The 17440-nt window shown below is 43.0% G+C and overlaps 1 protein-coding gene across 3 annotated transcripts; it reads right to left on the reverse strand.

Annotated features, from left to right (window-relative positions):
- Nucleotides 1-212: 212 nt before the first annotated feature.
- Nucleotides 213-17140, reverse strand: mphosph9 (M-phase phosphoprotein 9). Of its 3 annotated transcripts, none has more exons than XM_084035223.1 (24): nucleotides 17020-17140; nucleotides 15493-15764; nucleotides 14620-14767; nucleotides 13025-13114; nucleotides 12433-12941; nucleotides 12193-12358; nucleotides 12031-12100; nucleotides 11227-11330; nucleotides 10946-11062; nucleotides 10397-10857; nucleotides 9999-10148; nucleotides 9758-9845; nucleotides 9037-9252; nucleotides 8838-8885; nucleotides 8666-8730; nucleotides 7290-7391; nucleotides 6572-6796; nucleotides 6332-6495; nucleotides 4750-5010; nucleotides 4259-4379; nucleotides 3782-3864; nucleotides 2366-2568; nucleotides 1484-1552; nucleotides 213-1066 (listed from the first exon to the last, which is right to left on the reverse strand). In XM_084035223.1, exons 2-24 carry the CDS (start codon nucleotides 15726-15728, stop codon nucleotides 965-967), a joined length of 3798 nt encoding a protein of 1265 aa, XP_083891349.1. In that variant the 5' UTR covers nucleotides 15729-15764; nucleotides 17020-17140; the 3' UTR covers nucleotides 213-964. The 3 variants fall into 3 exon arrangements, with proteins under 3 accessions (XP_083891349.1, XP_083891350.1, XP_083891348.1); XM_084035224.1 differs by having other exon boundaries at nucleotides 6356-6495; nucleotides 12031-12103; XM_084035222.1 differs by having other exon boundaries at nucleotides 12031-12103.
- Between the last annotated feature and the right edge of the window lie 300 nt (nucleotides 17141-17440).

Consider the following 17440-nt stretch of genomic DNA (forward strand, 5'->3'; position numbering starts at 1 on the left):
CGTATTTCTTCTTCTATGAAGTAATATTCATTAAAAATTCCGACTAACGTTCCCATTCCCGACCAGCTCTCGCGGGAGTCTTCGGGTCAGTTCGCGCCGCTTCGGTCGAGCTCGTGTACTTCCGTTGACTTTGAGCGCAATTATTCAGTGCAGTGATTTACTGTAGGAATACTAAACAAGTCCGGCATAAGAAGTTGAGCAATACTTGTAGCTATAAAAAAAAAAAGCTTCATTTATTGTGCAACAACAACATCATAGTTCCAGTGAATTAAAGTCTGTATGGCAAAAGGAAGCAGTGCAAGAAATTCCATGCACAAGCATCGCTGGCAGACAAACAACAAACTGAGGAGAATGTGTGTGTCTACTGAAAAAGTGTGCTGGTTTGGATTTTACATGTCCCTTAGCAAATATAAACATAAAGGGAAGAAAGACAAGCAGTAATGGAAAGTAAACGAAGAATTTGATTAAATTAAACAAATGTAAACAAACAATATTGAGAAATTTGGCCCAAAACAAATAAAAAAACGACTTTTAAAAGAAATAAACATGTAATATACATACAAAAACATAATATTTTAAATCACAAGAACAAAAAATGGCAGTGATATTCCCCAAGTGGATGAATGGCTCTACTCAAGTCCTTTTGATCATTCACATAGTAGATTTAAAAAAAAAAATCTACGCCTGAATATGGCAAGTAAAACATATCATATTCGTTTTTCTGTGACTAAAAAAGTAAACGACTTTACAAATCTGTGCATTTACTAAAAAATATACTCCAAAAAATTGCAATCTTTCAGACTTGTAAAAAAATATCCCAGAGTAATACGTATAAAAAAGATGTCACTGTACAGGTGGACTTATGGCACAGAGAGACAATCAGTGTATCAGTGTAAACCAAGTGTAAACCAAGACACAAAGTTGTGGCGTCAATCTACACTTTGATGTAAAAAGACAGACGTTGCTATATGTTGGCCGAGGAACGGAGGACGTGGAATCTCTTCAGGGTCATGCGGATGGATCCCAGCTCACGATTCAGTCTCTCCAGGCGGTTCTCTAATGCCACCTGAGGAGGGAAGGAGGGCAGAAAATCAACTCGCAGCTAACGGCTGCCGGAGGAGAATCCAAGCGCGACAGGTGGTTTGCATGCATGAAAATGCTAATCGATACAGTTGTTTAATGGAAAGAATTCAATTCAATTAAACACTATTTAAAACAGGCACACAAGAAAGGATGAAGTTTATAAATTGATGCTCGTCGAATATAAAAAAGTAAAAAAAAAAAAAAAAGGATTTCCCAAGTGATGTCTGTTTGTTTATTTGTCTGACCAACAGTAAAATAAATGAAAATGTAGTCAATGTGCAATGAAAAACAGCAAATCCTCACATTTGAGAAGCTGGACAACAATTGTTTAAATAGAAAGAATCGACGAACCATCAGCACCAGTGACAAAATGATAAGAAGATAATATCTGGTGTCTTACCTCATCCAGCCGGGTCTGCAGAGTCACTCTGCCGCCTGCTCCAGGCATCCGGCTCAAAGCTGCCTCGATCTGCCCGACACACACGACAAATAATTAACAAAAAATAATTACATTGATGCAACGACCGGCACACAACTGACCGAAACACTTTGACTGGAGTCCCAGTATGACCAGCACAGAGGGAGGGGGAGAATGTTGATGTGAACTTCCTAAAAATAGAAGTCATTTAGCTGTGGGATAAAAACAATGAAGTCCGGGTTACATAAGAGATCAGACGGGGATTAGACCAGAGTTGTGTGTCAGATACAAGGCTTTCCACCAGGATGTGAGTAGACAGTCAGTGGAAGAGTAGCCCAGAGACCATCTAGTCCAGCACATACACCGGTCCTAAATGATTGTGTTTTAATGAGTTTGCCTGTCTGATTACAAACCTAGTGAATTATTGTAAAGTGTGCATCTTAGTCTGTAAAAATCGATGCATATGTAAAATCCCACCTAGTCTTGATTGATCAAAACTTTTTTTTTGTAAATAAAGAATCATAAGGCCTTCATTTATTCTTTGTAAATACTTTATCTTCACCTTTAAGGCACACAAAGTCGTTTTTATCCGCATACATTTTTTTTAAATCCGTCATATGATAAAGTCCAGGTGGACTTCAGGATGTCGTGGTCCAGTTTGCTACACTGCTCACTACTGGAACTGCACATCAGAAAGAAGAACTATTTCTTAGAATAAAAAAGAATCTAATGAAGTAGTCTTCAGAACTCTGAGGCTCTTAGAACTGAGCTACGCAGAGTCCAGCTCAGGAAATTTGCTGAGTTATTAAAAACAACACCGAGTGTGATGTGATGAGCTGTGACAGATAAAATGTAGACCCTCACCTGCAGTTTCTCCTGTGTCAGCTCGTCAAACAGTTTCTCGGCCTCAGCCAGCGAGTGGAGTCTGTCCGGGAGAAGCGGAGCAGAGTCCTCACAGGAGTCCTGCAGGCCGGATCCAGTACGGAACCCCTGCTCCTCCCAGCCCAGCTGGGAGTTTCCCTCCAGTGGGTTCACGCTGCCGACGGACGACTCCGACCGCTGGAAGTCTAAAGGCAGAGGAAGACACCTTCATTAATATATATGAGCAGGTCATCATCATGAACCCACTACAACCGTAATATTATATATAAAGGTTATTTTGGATTTGCACCTTTAACCGGTTTAGATTTCTGGCGTACGTTTGGGGATTGCACCTCATTCATAATCTTTTATTGTGTAGATTTTATTTCCACTCAATTTATTTTCATAAAGTTCATTCTCATTTTAAAAATTAAACAGAATTTTCACCTTTCATGGCAGAGCGGGATTGCATTTGATTTTACCAGTTTCCCTAATAAAAGAGGCCAGTGAGTGAACTTAATTATTTTCCTAAGTTTGTTATTTTGGGAGATATTAACCAAAGAAGCCACAAATTACCTTCAGGGGTACAACATATTGCCTCACTATGGAAGGAAACAGAAAGGTGTGTAAAAAGTAATGCATCTTTTTAATCTGCTGAAATAGTATTCACTGCTTTTCATTGTCTGAACTATGATTCAACACCGTCTCTCCTGGCTTGTTCTTACCGTTTCTGTGTTATGAAATGTTATCACAAAATAAAACATCCACACCTGCGTTTTCCCAGGCATTACATTTAATTTGCCGCAGCGATAAATCACAGGAACGCCTAAAATGCATATTGCATTAGATCAAAGCGTGCAATATTTAATGCTGGCGCTTAACTTCCACTTCACTTGTTCAAAAACTCGGTGAGGCCATTTGGTGCATAAGAAGAAACGTAATTTGTCTGCAAAAGCCATAAATCTTCAATAAATATCTCCAGAGGATGATTCAGGACACGTCTCCTGTAGCTGAAGTTAATAAACAAACCAAACAAGGTTCCCAATCCAAGTCACATGTCAGATTCCCTGACCGTTTCCTGACGTTCACTGACTAAAAAGCTGAATTTCCATCATCTATAATGAAGGTAAAAACAGGCTGCCTTAGAAGTGCAAAACCTAAAGTTTTCACTGCATGAACGGTGCACGTTTATTGTGTTGTTTGTAACCATAACAACCACTCACGAAATAGGGGAAACGATCGAGAGGAGAAGAGGATTCCAGAAATCCCCATATATTGTTTTTTCATGTGTTCATGATAAATGTTTTTCTTATCCTGTATATTAACAGACATTGTGCATATAAAGTAGAAATAAGTATTATTTACACTGTCGAAATAGAAAAACAAACTTTAAACATGCTAAGAGATTGAATATCTTACCATCGTCTGCTGACGTGAACTGGAGTCTCTTCCTGGGACTGCTGTTGTGGAACGAATGACGTCTCTGGTCAACTTCACCAGTCCTGTAGACGCCACACAATGTGGATGTTTTTTTAATTCATCCAGCGTAATGTGGAAAGAATAAAACGTGCCGGCTCTGTGAGCTGTTTATAGTTGTTTGCATTATATTTAATATGCTGAGGAGACAAAAGGTCTAAGTGTGAACTGTGTTTCTCTTTCTCTGCCCCCCTCAGTCTCTTCACAACTGCAGCTATACAGACAATTCATATCTGTACAAAATGTCATCCACCTGATCAATGGTGAGATATTTCCAGCTGTTTCCTCCTGCTTCCAGTCTTTATGCTAAGCTAAGCTAATCACAGCCTAAGCTCCATGCTCAATGCACATAACAGTGGTTTTGATCCTATTCTGGAAAATGAGAAATGTAGAAATGTAGCTTTTATGTCTGACGCTCACCTTTTGTGCAGGTGTTCCTCTCTGGGCATCAGGTGCCCAAAAGCGGTGGAGTAGTTCTCTGTGGGGCATCGTTTGGGACTGGACTTGGCGGACATGGGCATGAGTAAAGTTTCTCTCTTTGCTGGATGGAAGAGAGCAGCACAACATTGATTCAAACTTTAATACACCAATGCAACATTAACTAAGAACTACTCTCTGCAGTGAAACCTACAATAGAAGGTTCAGAATCATATAGTGTCAAAGCTGTGCTGTGAGATCGATTTACATTTAAAATAAGTGACGACAGAGAAGATATTTAAGCAACCAAAAATTCATATTCAAGTACAGCTAGAAAGCATCTGCTCCGACATCTGAATGATGCGTTTTACGGCTTGTAAAACACAAAACCTACTCCGTCTCCGGTAGACACAGGACCCGTGACCGAGTCGTGTGCTGTGTACATTATAAGAAGAAGTGGTGTGCAGGTGAGTGAGGAGCCTGTGAGGACATACTGGGTGTAGTCGTGGGGATGTCTCGATGTTCTGGAGGCAGTGAGGAGGATCTGTGGCCCTCTGGAGATAGACTCCTCTGGGCTCTCAGCAGAGCTGCCGCTCTCTTCATTGCTCCGCCTCCTCCGCCTCCTCGCTCAGCTCTGGTCACGACTCCTCCGGGATTAACCGCCTCCCTGTCCGCCTGAAGCCCGACGCGCTCCTGAATCACCTCTTTGTGTCTCCGCTCCACAAACCCGACTGTGGTCCTCTGATTGCCGAGCCCTGCAGAAAGAAACAGTGCAGACGATGATGAGGTCCAGTTCAGATACGTGACCTTCGGCACGGGGAGGACTGAGTTGTTGTGTGTGTGCAGAGTACAGAGTTCACACAGAAGAGTTAGCAATCAGGTGTGTGATCGGCCATCGATCAAGAAAATCAAATAACTATTTATTATATTAGACAAAACAGTATTAACAGGACAAACGGTTGTGAGGATATTTGTTATGTTGTGTGATAATAAATGTAATTTCTTTAAGTTTTGGACTGTTGGTTCGATGAATAAGGCATTTTAAAGGCGTCACTTTATTTTATACAAATATTCTGACATCTGAAAGTAATTGGAGGTTAATTGATCGCTAGTTGAGGCCCTAAGAAGCTCAGTCTGGGTTTTTCCCCCATGATGCTGTTTTTTTTTATCTGTGAGAATCAAGTTTAAAGAAAAACAGGCATTTCTTAAAAATGGGTGCAGTCAGTAACCATTTCATCTCTTCTACTACGAAACCGGCATCGCCGTGAGCGACCAAAACGAGCACCAAGAATAGAGTGCTGATTGGTGCCGGTCACTTCACATCCCAGTCGCAGACTATAAAACTGATTGCAGCCATTGTTCCCTTCTCTTCCTGCTGTTTCTGCAGGGAACGGCTAGTCACGCTCTCCTCCACGCCACCAGGCGAGACACTACCAAAGGTAAAAGTTAGTTATCCAACTATTAAATTGATGACATTTACCACCTACACTGATGGAGATATCCACATAACTTCAGAAAGGCATTATTATAGAAAGTAAGAGTTGTTTCCATGTATATCTAGATACCTGACTATTGTTTTACGACTTGAACATGAATATAAAGATACACGCTCACCTTTCTTCTTCTAGAAAATGTCTTGCACAGGTAGCTTTGAAATCAACGCATGATGATGGGATGGAGGCGGAGAGAATACAGATAGTACACCTGGTAGTTTAAATTAGGAATACTGTTTTTGTGGATATGTTCTTTTGTAAAGTCTTGGGGGGAACTATGCGTTGATTTCTTTTTATTTCCTTGGTGCTATTGGGAAGCTTTTCTAGACTTTTATGAAGAAAATAGCTGAGCAAGGTTAAATCGCATCGCGACTACAGCTGAGAATATAAAGACACAGCATTTACCGGTGGTTTGGTTAGTTGCAGGCTCGTGGAAGGATTTATTTAAAGAATATCTGTGTTCAGTTTAAGTGTGACGTGATCTCTCGAGCACGTGGTCCAATGAGGAGTTGGAGTAAAGAAGATGACGGTGAGTTTTCGAGCATCGATCAGGTGAAGTCTTGTGAGTGAGTGTGAGTCATACTGTGGGTGGTGGGGCTGTTCTTACAGGGGGCCCGGCTCTCCGTGGCTCTGGTCTCCTCCAGCTCTATCAGGGCCCTCATCATGGGGGTCAGGGAGCAGGATCCCTCCCTGCGACTGGCCTCCCGCTGAGGAGGTGCTTGTTCACACTCGGGGGGAGACGCACACCTGCGGAATAGGATCTCAGTTAGAAGCTCTAAAACCTACAGTTGTGAAAAAATCAGCCCCACCGATGTGAACCTACCTCCAGCTCCCACCAGCTGAGGTGTCCACAGAGCTCCCAGTTACTGATGAATGATCATTTGATGGATACTGGGACTTCTTGTGGATACTTGATTGGCTGGTTTGGGAGAATGGTGATTTTCTGTTCAGCTGGTCGGATGGAGGAAACGGGGACTTCCTGCGGGTGACATCTGGCTCCGCCATGCGTTTACTTGGTGACAGCAGCAGGTCAGGATGGTGGAAGAGACTGTAAACACGTCCAGAGGGAATTCTAATTAGCAGTTTTTAGCTGCGACCAGCAGCTCTGTGGCTCGATCTTTAGCTTGGTCGGTCGGTGCACAGTTTCTGTGTTGGAGTTTAAGAGTTTGTGAGGTTGTATGTGTGTGTGAATACAGCTAAGTTGTTTTTAAATCTATTGTCTTTACTTTAATATTATTAAAATGGTCTGCAGAAATATCAGCCTTCTGTTTGATGATGTTTTTGGCAGCAGAACAAGAGACAACGGCAGCCAGATGTTGAACAGACTGTATTCCGTCGGATTAATGAAAGAATAGCGGGAGCAATCATGAAACTGTAAAATATATATTTACCCAGATTTAATCAAAAGGACAACACTGGACATGCAATTTAATGATGTTGGACTGCAGCACTTTAATGAAAAATTAAAAGAGACACTGATATAATCATCCTAACATCACCTGCTGTAGATACGTAAGAGGGACAGATCGTTGAGCGCTTACCCGGCCCCAGAAGGTTGCGTGGTATTATGTGAAGAATATCGTGCCCTGGCCTGGTTCTCGTGCTCCAGCTGCTTCACCTGAGACTCCAGTTTGGAGATTCCTCTGAGGGGAACAGACAGAGATAATAAGACCATCCAGAGAGACAGGTCACTTTCTGTTGGCTTCTTTATTTAAATAAAAAAGTCAAGAGATGAACTAATCATCTCCGCAGAGAGGAAGAGGGTGACATTTATCTCTACACTTCGTCTCCGGTGGATTATTAGAAATAATCTCTGCTGCCGTGATCCGGCTCTAATTTGCATCTTCTTTTGGTAACAATCTTCAAACATCTCCTGCAGCTTTTTTGTACTCCCATGTGACTCTATCGGACCCTGGAGCTGGAGATGTTCCTGCATTTCTTACTGCATTCTGCATTTTGATGGTCCAATGTCGAACACAGTTCTGGCTTTTTGACTGACAGAATGCCTGGAAGTCTGGTGTCACAACCCAATGTACGCTGTCCTGCGTCAACCTCGTCATTTTCACCAGTTCTTAGGGTTCTCTGACATCCTCCAGACATCACATACATTATTTTTTGTTTCTAGTTTTCATTGCACGTTGTAATAACATTCCTATTCCCTCTTTCTAAAAAGGTCTGTTAACCTCTCCGTCTTCTTCTCTTGGATCTCCCTCCATCTGTGTCAGTGCTACAGCCGTCCTATAAGACACGTATTGATGTTTTGGGCGCTGTAGTCCGTTATCCGTCTGTGACTCTGCTGAATCGACCTGACGCACTTCATCAATGCAGAGTTCATGGCGCTGCCTCGATTGGTGCCAATTTGCAGACAGAGAAGAAATGGCCATGGAAAGTTGCTTGGTAGCGTCAGACAACGAATGCTATGATCTTGTTTTCCCCCTCGGCAGCACAGAGACCGTCGTTAGGCTCTATTGATTAATCCTCTCCATCTCCCTGCTGTCGACCAAACGCCACCACAGCTCTTTTACTAAATAGCTGGAGGCAGCCGACGGCGACTTGATGGACCTGAAGCTGTGATGTCACATCTGCGCTCGGAAATCTCTACACATAGTTATTGGTTTGTGTCCGTTATTGGGAAGCCGTGTTCGATATTATTCAGAAACATCACCACTTGATCTGTTGTGGACGAGATATGTCTCTACTATTGGCCATGAAACTAAAATGAAAACCATTACTCTGGACAGAGTCTGGCTAACTTCCCCCCCTGCTTCCAGTCTTTATGCTAAGTTAAGCTAATCACCTCCTGTCTCCAGTATTACACTGTACAGATGTGAGTGGTGTGTGGATTACTGCATAAAAGAAAGCTTAACTTCATATCTACTGGAATAAAAACACCCTCCTCTATCAACGATCCACTCACCTCTTCAGCTCTGATATCTGATCGGTGGCATCGACAAGCTTGCTCTCCGTTGACACCAGGTTGCTCTGTAGACACACATGGATGGGTGAAGACATGACATAAAAGAAAACTGGTGAGGCTTTAAAAGCGTGATCAAATAATAATCAAACAGATTATAGATCAGATCTCTTACCTTCAGTCCCTCATGCTCCTTCACCAGAGAGTCATAATCTCCGAGCAGCTGAGGAAACAAAACAGAGGAGACCAGACAGTTACAGCCTGTTAGTGGAACACATCACCTCTTGACCAACAGGACTCAACCAGTAATGAAGCATGAAGTAACATATAAGACTACAATTATAATAGAAGATTGTTCCAGCATTCAGACTCACATCCTGCAGCATCTTGTACTCTCTCTCCCTCTTCGCCTCCCTCTCCTCAGCCTCCATGCAGGCCTTCTGCACCGACTCATCAAGCTGTCGTACGTGGGCCGTCAGACGAGCTGCCAGGGCGTCCTTCTCTTTGCCCGAGCGTTTGCTTTCCTCCAGTCGTTGCTGCAAGGATTTCACAGCGGCGCCCGCTACCGCATACCGCTCCGGCCATTCAGCCTGATGAGGGGGGAAAGCCACGTCAAAACGACATGCATGTTAACTGAATCCACGTGCTCGGTCATCAATTTGTGACTTTAATCATAGAGAATTTCTCACAAATGAATGGCTTTTTAATATCAGAGAATACAAGTTTAGTTTTCTTGTAAATTTATTACTTTAATCTCTCATTCTGATTGTTTTCTAGGAATATTACCCCTTTCCCTGGCTCTGTAATTTTGATTAATTTTGTAACCCACAATGACCCCTTGTACAACACCAAGGTCCACAAGTGTCGACGTTAATTGCTGGATTTGGACATTATGAGAGGGGGTCAAAAATATCTTCTCAATCCACAGTTTCTGAACCCATCAATGACGAGCTGAACGTCTGGTACAAACTCTGGGTGGCTCTTTAAATAATAAGTTATTATAAAAGAATATGTTCATCTCTACATCTCTGAACATAAGAAGAAAGAAATAATGACAAATAATGTAAAAAAAAAGAGAGATCTCCGGAATAATACCAGTTTTTTCTCCAGGAAGCTGTTTGTTGCCTCGAGTTCTTGAATGCGACTGGTGGCCTCAGCCAGAGCCGTCTCCAGGTGCTTGCACCTGTGGATGAACAGAAACCACAATAATGCAAGAAGAAACTTGACGGTGTAACAACGGAAGCAACTGTGTCCTGTGTTGTAACAGAAAGTGAACTGGTGGCCTGTGAGAAGCTGTGTCTGTGTACCATTTACAAACACAGACATGAAGTAATACCTCTCTGCGAGGGCCCGGTTGCTCTTCTCTAAGTCCCGGGGCAGATCTCTGAGTTTCAGTTTCTCCCTCAGGAGCTGAATCTCAGACTCGTAATAAGCTTTGAGATCAGCCACATGTCGAGAGTGCTTCTCTCTCAGGTTCTGTCTCAGTCTGAGGAGAAAAAAAGAGACAAAAGAAGAAGATGAATGAAACTGCTAAAAGTGGAAGACTCAACAACACAGTGATTAAGATGCTAACTACTTATTTTTATTTAAAAAACAACTGACCGGGTCTTCCCAAACCTTAAGCATTCAAAGTATATTCTTTCAAATCCCTCCTTAAAATCGATTTGTTTTTTATGTTCTATGTGCATCCCTGTGTAAATAAACCCTCCGACCTGCGTTGGACGCTACACTCACAGAGAAAGGACAACGGGATCCTCGAGTGATGAAGCTCTCTCCCCGTGTGGACTCCTTGCAGGCTGCAGAGCAGCACATGAGGCTGAACAAGGCTTCAGGGTGCTGGTGTGGGTGTGACTGCCCTCCTCCTCGCTGGCTAAGAGGGCACTGGCCCGGCGATGCTGGCTGTTTGTGAGGGGACAGGGCCGGGTCTGGCTCTGGGATGCGTTTCCCCTCGAGCCGCGTTGCACATTAGAAGGGGAAGGTCCGACAGCTGAACCACTGGAGATGTCAGAGATGCCGTCTGTGTCTCCGGGGTTGGGACTGCTCTCCACCATGCTGTCTGGGGTTACGGGGGTCTCCACTCTGGGGTAGTGGTGGGGCTGAGCGGCGAACGAAGGGCTGCTGAAGTGAGAGGGCGAAGTGAAGCCGGAGGTACGATCTGACTGCCGCTGGTTAGCTGCTGGGTCCAAGGACAACACCTAAAGCAACAGTATGAGTCAGAACAGGAACCCACTTTTTTAAAAATGACAAACCATAGCAACATTTTTACTGCAATTTCTGTATCACCTGTGGTGATGAAGGACTGGATGTAAGCGAGCCTTCCCAGTCTGAACGCTTACAATCTGGTTTTTGCTTGCTCTGGTAGATCTCTCTGAGAGACAGACGAGGCTCCTGGGAAGGAGTCTACATGGATGGAGAGAAGTCATCAAGAGCCAAACATAATATGAATATGAATATTACCAAAGACTAATGTGTACAGGTAGTCGACAGTCATACAGGTTTAGTTTTACTTAAGACACGTCGCTCAACGACACCAGTCACAGGCGCCACGGTCAGCTGTTACTCACAAGACTCAAGGACGCCTCTTGCAGAAGGAGGAAAGCGCCGCTGTCGAAGCTGTCCGGTAGTGGGTGATAGAGCTCACTCTCATTCAGACGCCAATAAGTGAGGCCTAAGACAGAGAATTTATTGTGATTTAATCTGATTAAAGAATTATACATATTGTATTTATCTATTTATCTTTTTTTTTTTAAGTAACCTCTAGGGATATTTTGGTAACACTTTCTATGAAGGTCATGTATATAATGCATCATAAGGACATTTATTTTTTATTTATTTTTTTAAATATTTTTTTTTGGCCTTTTTATTGGCTTTATTCATAGAACAGCTGAAGATATGATAGGAAACAGGTTGAGAGAGAGGGGGAGTGACACGCGGCAAAGGGCGCCCAGGCCAGGAATCGAACCTGGGGCCGCCGCAGCGAGGACAAAGCCTCTGCACATGGGACGCCCGCTCTACCAACTGAGCTAAACGGCGCCCATAAGGACATTTATAACACATTATAATGAAGAGTACATCAGATAAGCTGTGGTAAACAATGGGACATATACTCTCAGACTGGAGTGACAGTTCAGCTCTTTCATAATGATTTCAGGTGACGGCCATCAAAGCCACCTTTATCTGATTCTGTAGATAAAGGAAATGCGCATATATTTGTATGTTTGAGGAAATAAAAAAGTGACGTTTTCCTCATAATAAAGTCCTCTGCGGTACGACAGTGCCATCTTGCTGTCACTTGTGGTAATTGCAGCATCTTTAATTAAAAACCAGCCTCGCTGCCCTGTGTTTTGTCTGACTCAGTGAGTCGGTACCTGATGCCTCCGACATCAGGCTGTCACTCCTCTTCAGGGGCAAAGAGCTGGACGACGGCCCGACCGCTCGCTGCTGAGACCCAGGAGAGACGAGGGGATTAGACTCAGCAAAAAAAAAACACTACAGACACAGATCAGTGATAAACACTCGGTGAGTTGTACCTGGTCTTGGAAGACTGAGCCCTCTGGGGGGGTTTGTTTCTGGGACTCTGCGAGGCTGCCTGGCTGCTCCGTGTACTCAAGGATCGGCGATGAAGCTTGCCCCGCTTTGCTCTTCTTGGGCCTGAGTTTCTGCCTCTGGGCCCAGGAGGTCAGAAGCTGGCTGGTGCTGCAGACAGAAAAGATTTTTAGACCAGCGGAATGAGTTGTGATTAGTTTGACTTAAAAACAAATCAGGCTCACCCAGAGGTTCTCTGCTGGTAGACTAACGGGTTAGTTTCCTCCAGTCCAAGAATCCTCAGATGTGAATGCTCCTGCTGGCATCCAATCACAGTTGGGTCTGCGTTTTCCTGGAAGTTTGGGGACCAGTGCCGCTTCTCCCTCCCATGAATACCATCCTCGTCTTCCCCTGGAGATCCGGCAGGTTCCAGACCTGTATCCCAAGCAGACAGAGTCCCGTACCCACTGCTGAGCACCGTGGTCGCCCGCTCCTCCCCCTGATTGGCGGTCTCTGATCTCTGGAGTGGAGGGGAAGGGGAGCTGAAAGGGATATGGGCAGGGGCTGCCAGGCTGTCATTGTCACTGGCCACATTTTTGGGGACTGTGCAGTCACTGGAGATGAGGGGGAAAATATAATCCTTTGTGTTTGGGTTAGTTTTGGTCGCTGATGTTGGAGAGAACTCTGGGTGTGGCTGGATGCTGGCCTGGCGGTTCTGGAGTTGAACCAGGGCCTTGATTTCATCCTGAATCAACTGGGGAAAAAAACACATCATTGATTAACTGGATAAACAATGTGTTCGCCGTCATGATAAGACGTGACCGAATGCAGACTTACCTGTATTTGGCACTGGTATTGTTCTTGCTGAGCGAGTATTTGCTCTTGGTATTGCTTCTCAACCAGCTGAAAAAGATGCAACCATCGGCCCTGTTGCAGAAAAAAAGGAAAATTGCACCGTTACGACTCACAGGAAGACATTAAAGTCGAGCTGGAACGGAATTTCAACAATTTCCATCTTCAGTATGGTGACAAATGAAACAGGATCATGACGTTTGGAGGAATTTATTTGATCATTGAAAAGCTCACCACCTTCTCTAGATGTGTGCAGAGCCGAACCTACAGATTGATTGATGGATGGATGTCATGATATTATTGGTTGAAATTGGTTGGTACTAGCTGATGCGTCATACTTTGGTTTTCCAGGAAGAAATATTGGATTTTTATTTAAAAAAGCAAAGACATGGATTTTTTCATTTGGATTTTTTTTTTAGATTCTATAAATAGGTGCACAGTAGGGCTGCGGATGTGATTGAAACGTGCAGAATGATGGAAGAGATTGACCGAAGGCTGTTAGATACTTTTCATCTGCAGGTTTCTCTGAGCTCACCTTAAATGTCAGTTTAACACATGTACCTAAAAGCAGGATTTTATGAATCACAACTTGTTTGGGAGCCGATCAAGTGTGATGTGGTAACTTGAAATCTCTGGTAAAAATACAAACACTGTGAATGGATTATAACAGTCGTGACGTATTGTGTCCAAAATGAACATTTGTTTTTCATATGCACAGATTTCAGATTTGAAATGAGGGGGATGGAGGAGACACAGTACAGTTTTTTTTTTGATGAGGTAATTAACTTGTTAACAAACCATGTCTTAAACATGTGTGTACATTTTAACTATTGTAGATAGATGTGCTGCATTGTGCTCACGTGAAGCTCATGATCTACCCGTGTGCAGCCCAACTTGTGTGGGTTTTTTGTGTGTATGTAGACACGCAATGCAGCATAAAGAGAGCCGTGTGCGTGGCCTACATCCTCCCCATTACACATATAGTACATGGCAAAGAAATGTGCGTTCTCCAGGGGAGATCTAGATGGGAAATCTCTTATACCCTCCCCGAGAACGTTAACCGCCCGGCTCCAAATCACATTCTTTATAGTCACATATTCTCTATGGACATAAGCATGTCTGTATTTGTAAAGGGAAGCAGCTGTGCACCGCTGCGATTGTGATAAAAACTCCCATCGGAGGGGGAGAAGTGATATACAGAGGAACAATAATTCTTTAGCGATTGGGCCTTACAACAGTCTACCAAAGTTACATCAAAGATCGGATGGGTTTTTGCCCGGGTATGTAAAATTAAAGCGTCTTGTCCTGACGCACATCACAGTTGTCTGTTCCCTGCAAATCACATCCTGTGTCTGAAACGATCAGCTGCAGTGTGTCTGTCTTACTGTCAGGTGCACAAAAAAATAAAAAGTGACGGCTCAGAAATTAGGCTGCCAGCTGCCAAATGCAGCACACGATAACAAGAACTGCCAGAGCAGCTAACCACAATTTCCTATGCAATGTCATCTCCGTGCATTTACACTCTCGTATCCATGTTCTACAGTAGCTATTGTCTTTCCAGCTCTGTGGTATTTCCCCACCTCACAATCCTTCCAGATCTCAGGGTCGGTCTCTCCGCTGCTCTGTATCTCCTGCACCAAAGCTCTAAGGGTCTCAAGGGAGCTGGGGTTGATGAATGGGAGGCTCTTCCCGTGTTCAAATGCTTCATCTGTGCTCAAACACAGACTCCTGCAATAGAATCACATAATATTAATTCACATACTGTACCTAAGGATCGGTATGTATCAACAACATATCTTCTATCCCAATTTACGCAGTCCAACTTCTCAATAATGATACTATCACATTTTCTGGTAATAATATACATAAACAGTATATGATATAACCATACGGTAAAGCCTATTTTACTCCTGTGTGAATTAAATACTTGATAAATAATAAGTAATTTAATTAATAACTTTAGAGCAGAGAATTCCTGAGAAATTTGAGTAAGTGTGTGCTTATTATTATTATTCATTTAGGCGATTCAATCATAAATGATTGCATCACGATTACGTTGAAAGACGATCAATAATCATATCAAATTATCGCCCATCAAACCAGGATTAAATATCAGGAGGAGGACAGTTATAAAAATTCAAATGATATTATATATATATTCTAATATATATTTTATAATATTTAATAAATGCTTTATAATTCATTTCTTTCTCAATCAATGTATATATATTTAATTTATTATATATATATATATAATATATATATATTCTATAATATAAATCAATTATATAAATATATATAAATATATATATATATATATATATATATATATATATATATATATATATATATATATATATATATATAAATTTATTGATAATAAAAATTAGTATGATAATATCCCTTCACAAAAAACCTACAGTCTACATTTTCCATTCCAGCGGTTATTGCACCTGATCTTGTTGCATGCTGGTGTGATGTCCATGGGCCGGCTCTCCACAGTGCCTCCTGTTGTTTGGGAGGTTGTGTGTCTGTCCTCCGAGACAGGCAGCGCCGAGGCCGACGTCCCCTCAGAGGACACCAAAGAGGTCTCGCTCTCTTTACCCACATCCCCGTCGGCACTGACATGGCAATGGCTCAAAGCCCCCGAGCTGGACACATCCTCAGAGACACTGTCATCTGTGGACATGTTTATGGGCCCATGCAGAGGGGGTCGGTCTGACAGCTAGGAGCAGAGAGAGGGTAAACAAGGGGAGTCAGACAGTCGATGTAGAAGTAGCAAATTGCCAAGCATTTATACAGTGCTTTTGCAGGCTTTTTTGACGACTGAAGGAGCTTTACACTACATGTCTGCATTCACCCGTTCACACACAAATTCACAGAGGCTGCCATGCAAAGGTGCTGCCATCAGGATCTCATTCAGGGACATTCACACACCGATGGAACAGCCTTCGGGGGAATATGGGGTTCACTATCTTGCCCAAGAACAGTTGGGTATGCAGACTGGAGGAGCCGGGAATGTACTCTCCCCATGCCTATAGATTTACACTACTGTCCTAAAGAGTATTCATATTTGTGCTACTGTCAATGTACATATTGGATCTATAGCATATACAAAGTATTCATCATACCTCCACATGTTTATTCTGTCTAAAAATGTACTTGTAAACATATTTTACAGTACACCTGCACTGCCTACTATGTCCATACTGTATACATCACACACACACACTGTACATCAAGTGTATTCATGCTTCTTACTGTTCTACAATCTACTAATTCTATATTTTATTCTGCATAATATTACATACATTCACCTGCACCTCACTGCTCTTCTGATTGGATGCTTTTGTTGTCTCAGTGCCTGACCTCTACATATGTAGTAGCTGTTTATTACAGAGCTAACCGAGCATACACACATTCAACAGTTATCTAAACATAAACACAAGCATTCACTCCAACGTGTACATGTATTAGCAGCAGCGACCCGTCTCTGTCTGTCATGACCCGCGTTTCCGGCGTGACATCTTGCCTGAACTGGGCATATTTGATCGCTAACGGCTAACGTTAATTAACCACCACCTTCGCCATCAACATTTACATCAAAGCCAACGAGACAGACAGCTCTTATTGTGCCATGCAGCGCTAATTAAACAACACCAGCTTCGTTAGCTCGTTTAGCCACGGTGGCTGTCAGACAGCCAGCCAGCCAGCCAGCCAGCCACCAGCACCGCTGCTGCAGCCCGATAAAGTTGCCTGTCAATTCCGCGGGTGAATGGGTCAGTTAGGGAAGCTAACACGACAGCTTCAACTGACAAGCAACGTTAGCTAGCATAGCCAAGTTGAGCTAAGTTGGTTTATTACAGGTTCGTAAGCGCCGCGTAGGCAAACCGGACGGAATTATAACGTAAACGGAAATATAAACACTGTTTTATACTGGACGGAATGGCGCAGATTCATCGCGGCGTAGTTAAACGTACCCGTTGGTTTGTAACATCGTTCCATCCATATTCCTGTGTGAGTAGACGGGTTGGCTAGCTGGTTGCTGGTTGGCTACTGCACTGCAGTTATCTCCGGCCGCTGTAACGTTCGCAGCCCCGCGTCGCCATTGGTCAAATTCCAATCAGAAAACACAGCGCTGTGATTGGTCAGCGCTTCCCATTCTGTGTTTCGATTGGCTGCCCGGCGGGAAGAGGCGTTCACATCTGTTGGGACAAAAGCTGACAGCGAAGCAAAACTACACAAGACACAGTTTATATTGTTTTACCTTTTTGCACATTTTCCTTTCACTGCAAATTCAATTTCGTGTTATTCTATCTATCTATCTATCTATCTATCTATCTATCTATCTATCTATCTATCTATCTATCTATCTATCTATCTATCTGCTAACTATTTTGA

Source organism: Eutrigla gurnardus (genome assembly GCF_963514095.1).
Source record: "Eutrigla gurnardus genome assembly, chromosome: 19".
Taxonomy (NCBI): domain Eukaryota; kingdom Metazoa; phylum Chordata; class Actinopteri; order Perciformes; family Triglidae; genus Eutrigla; species Eutrigla gurnardus.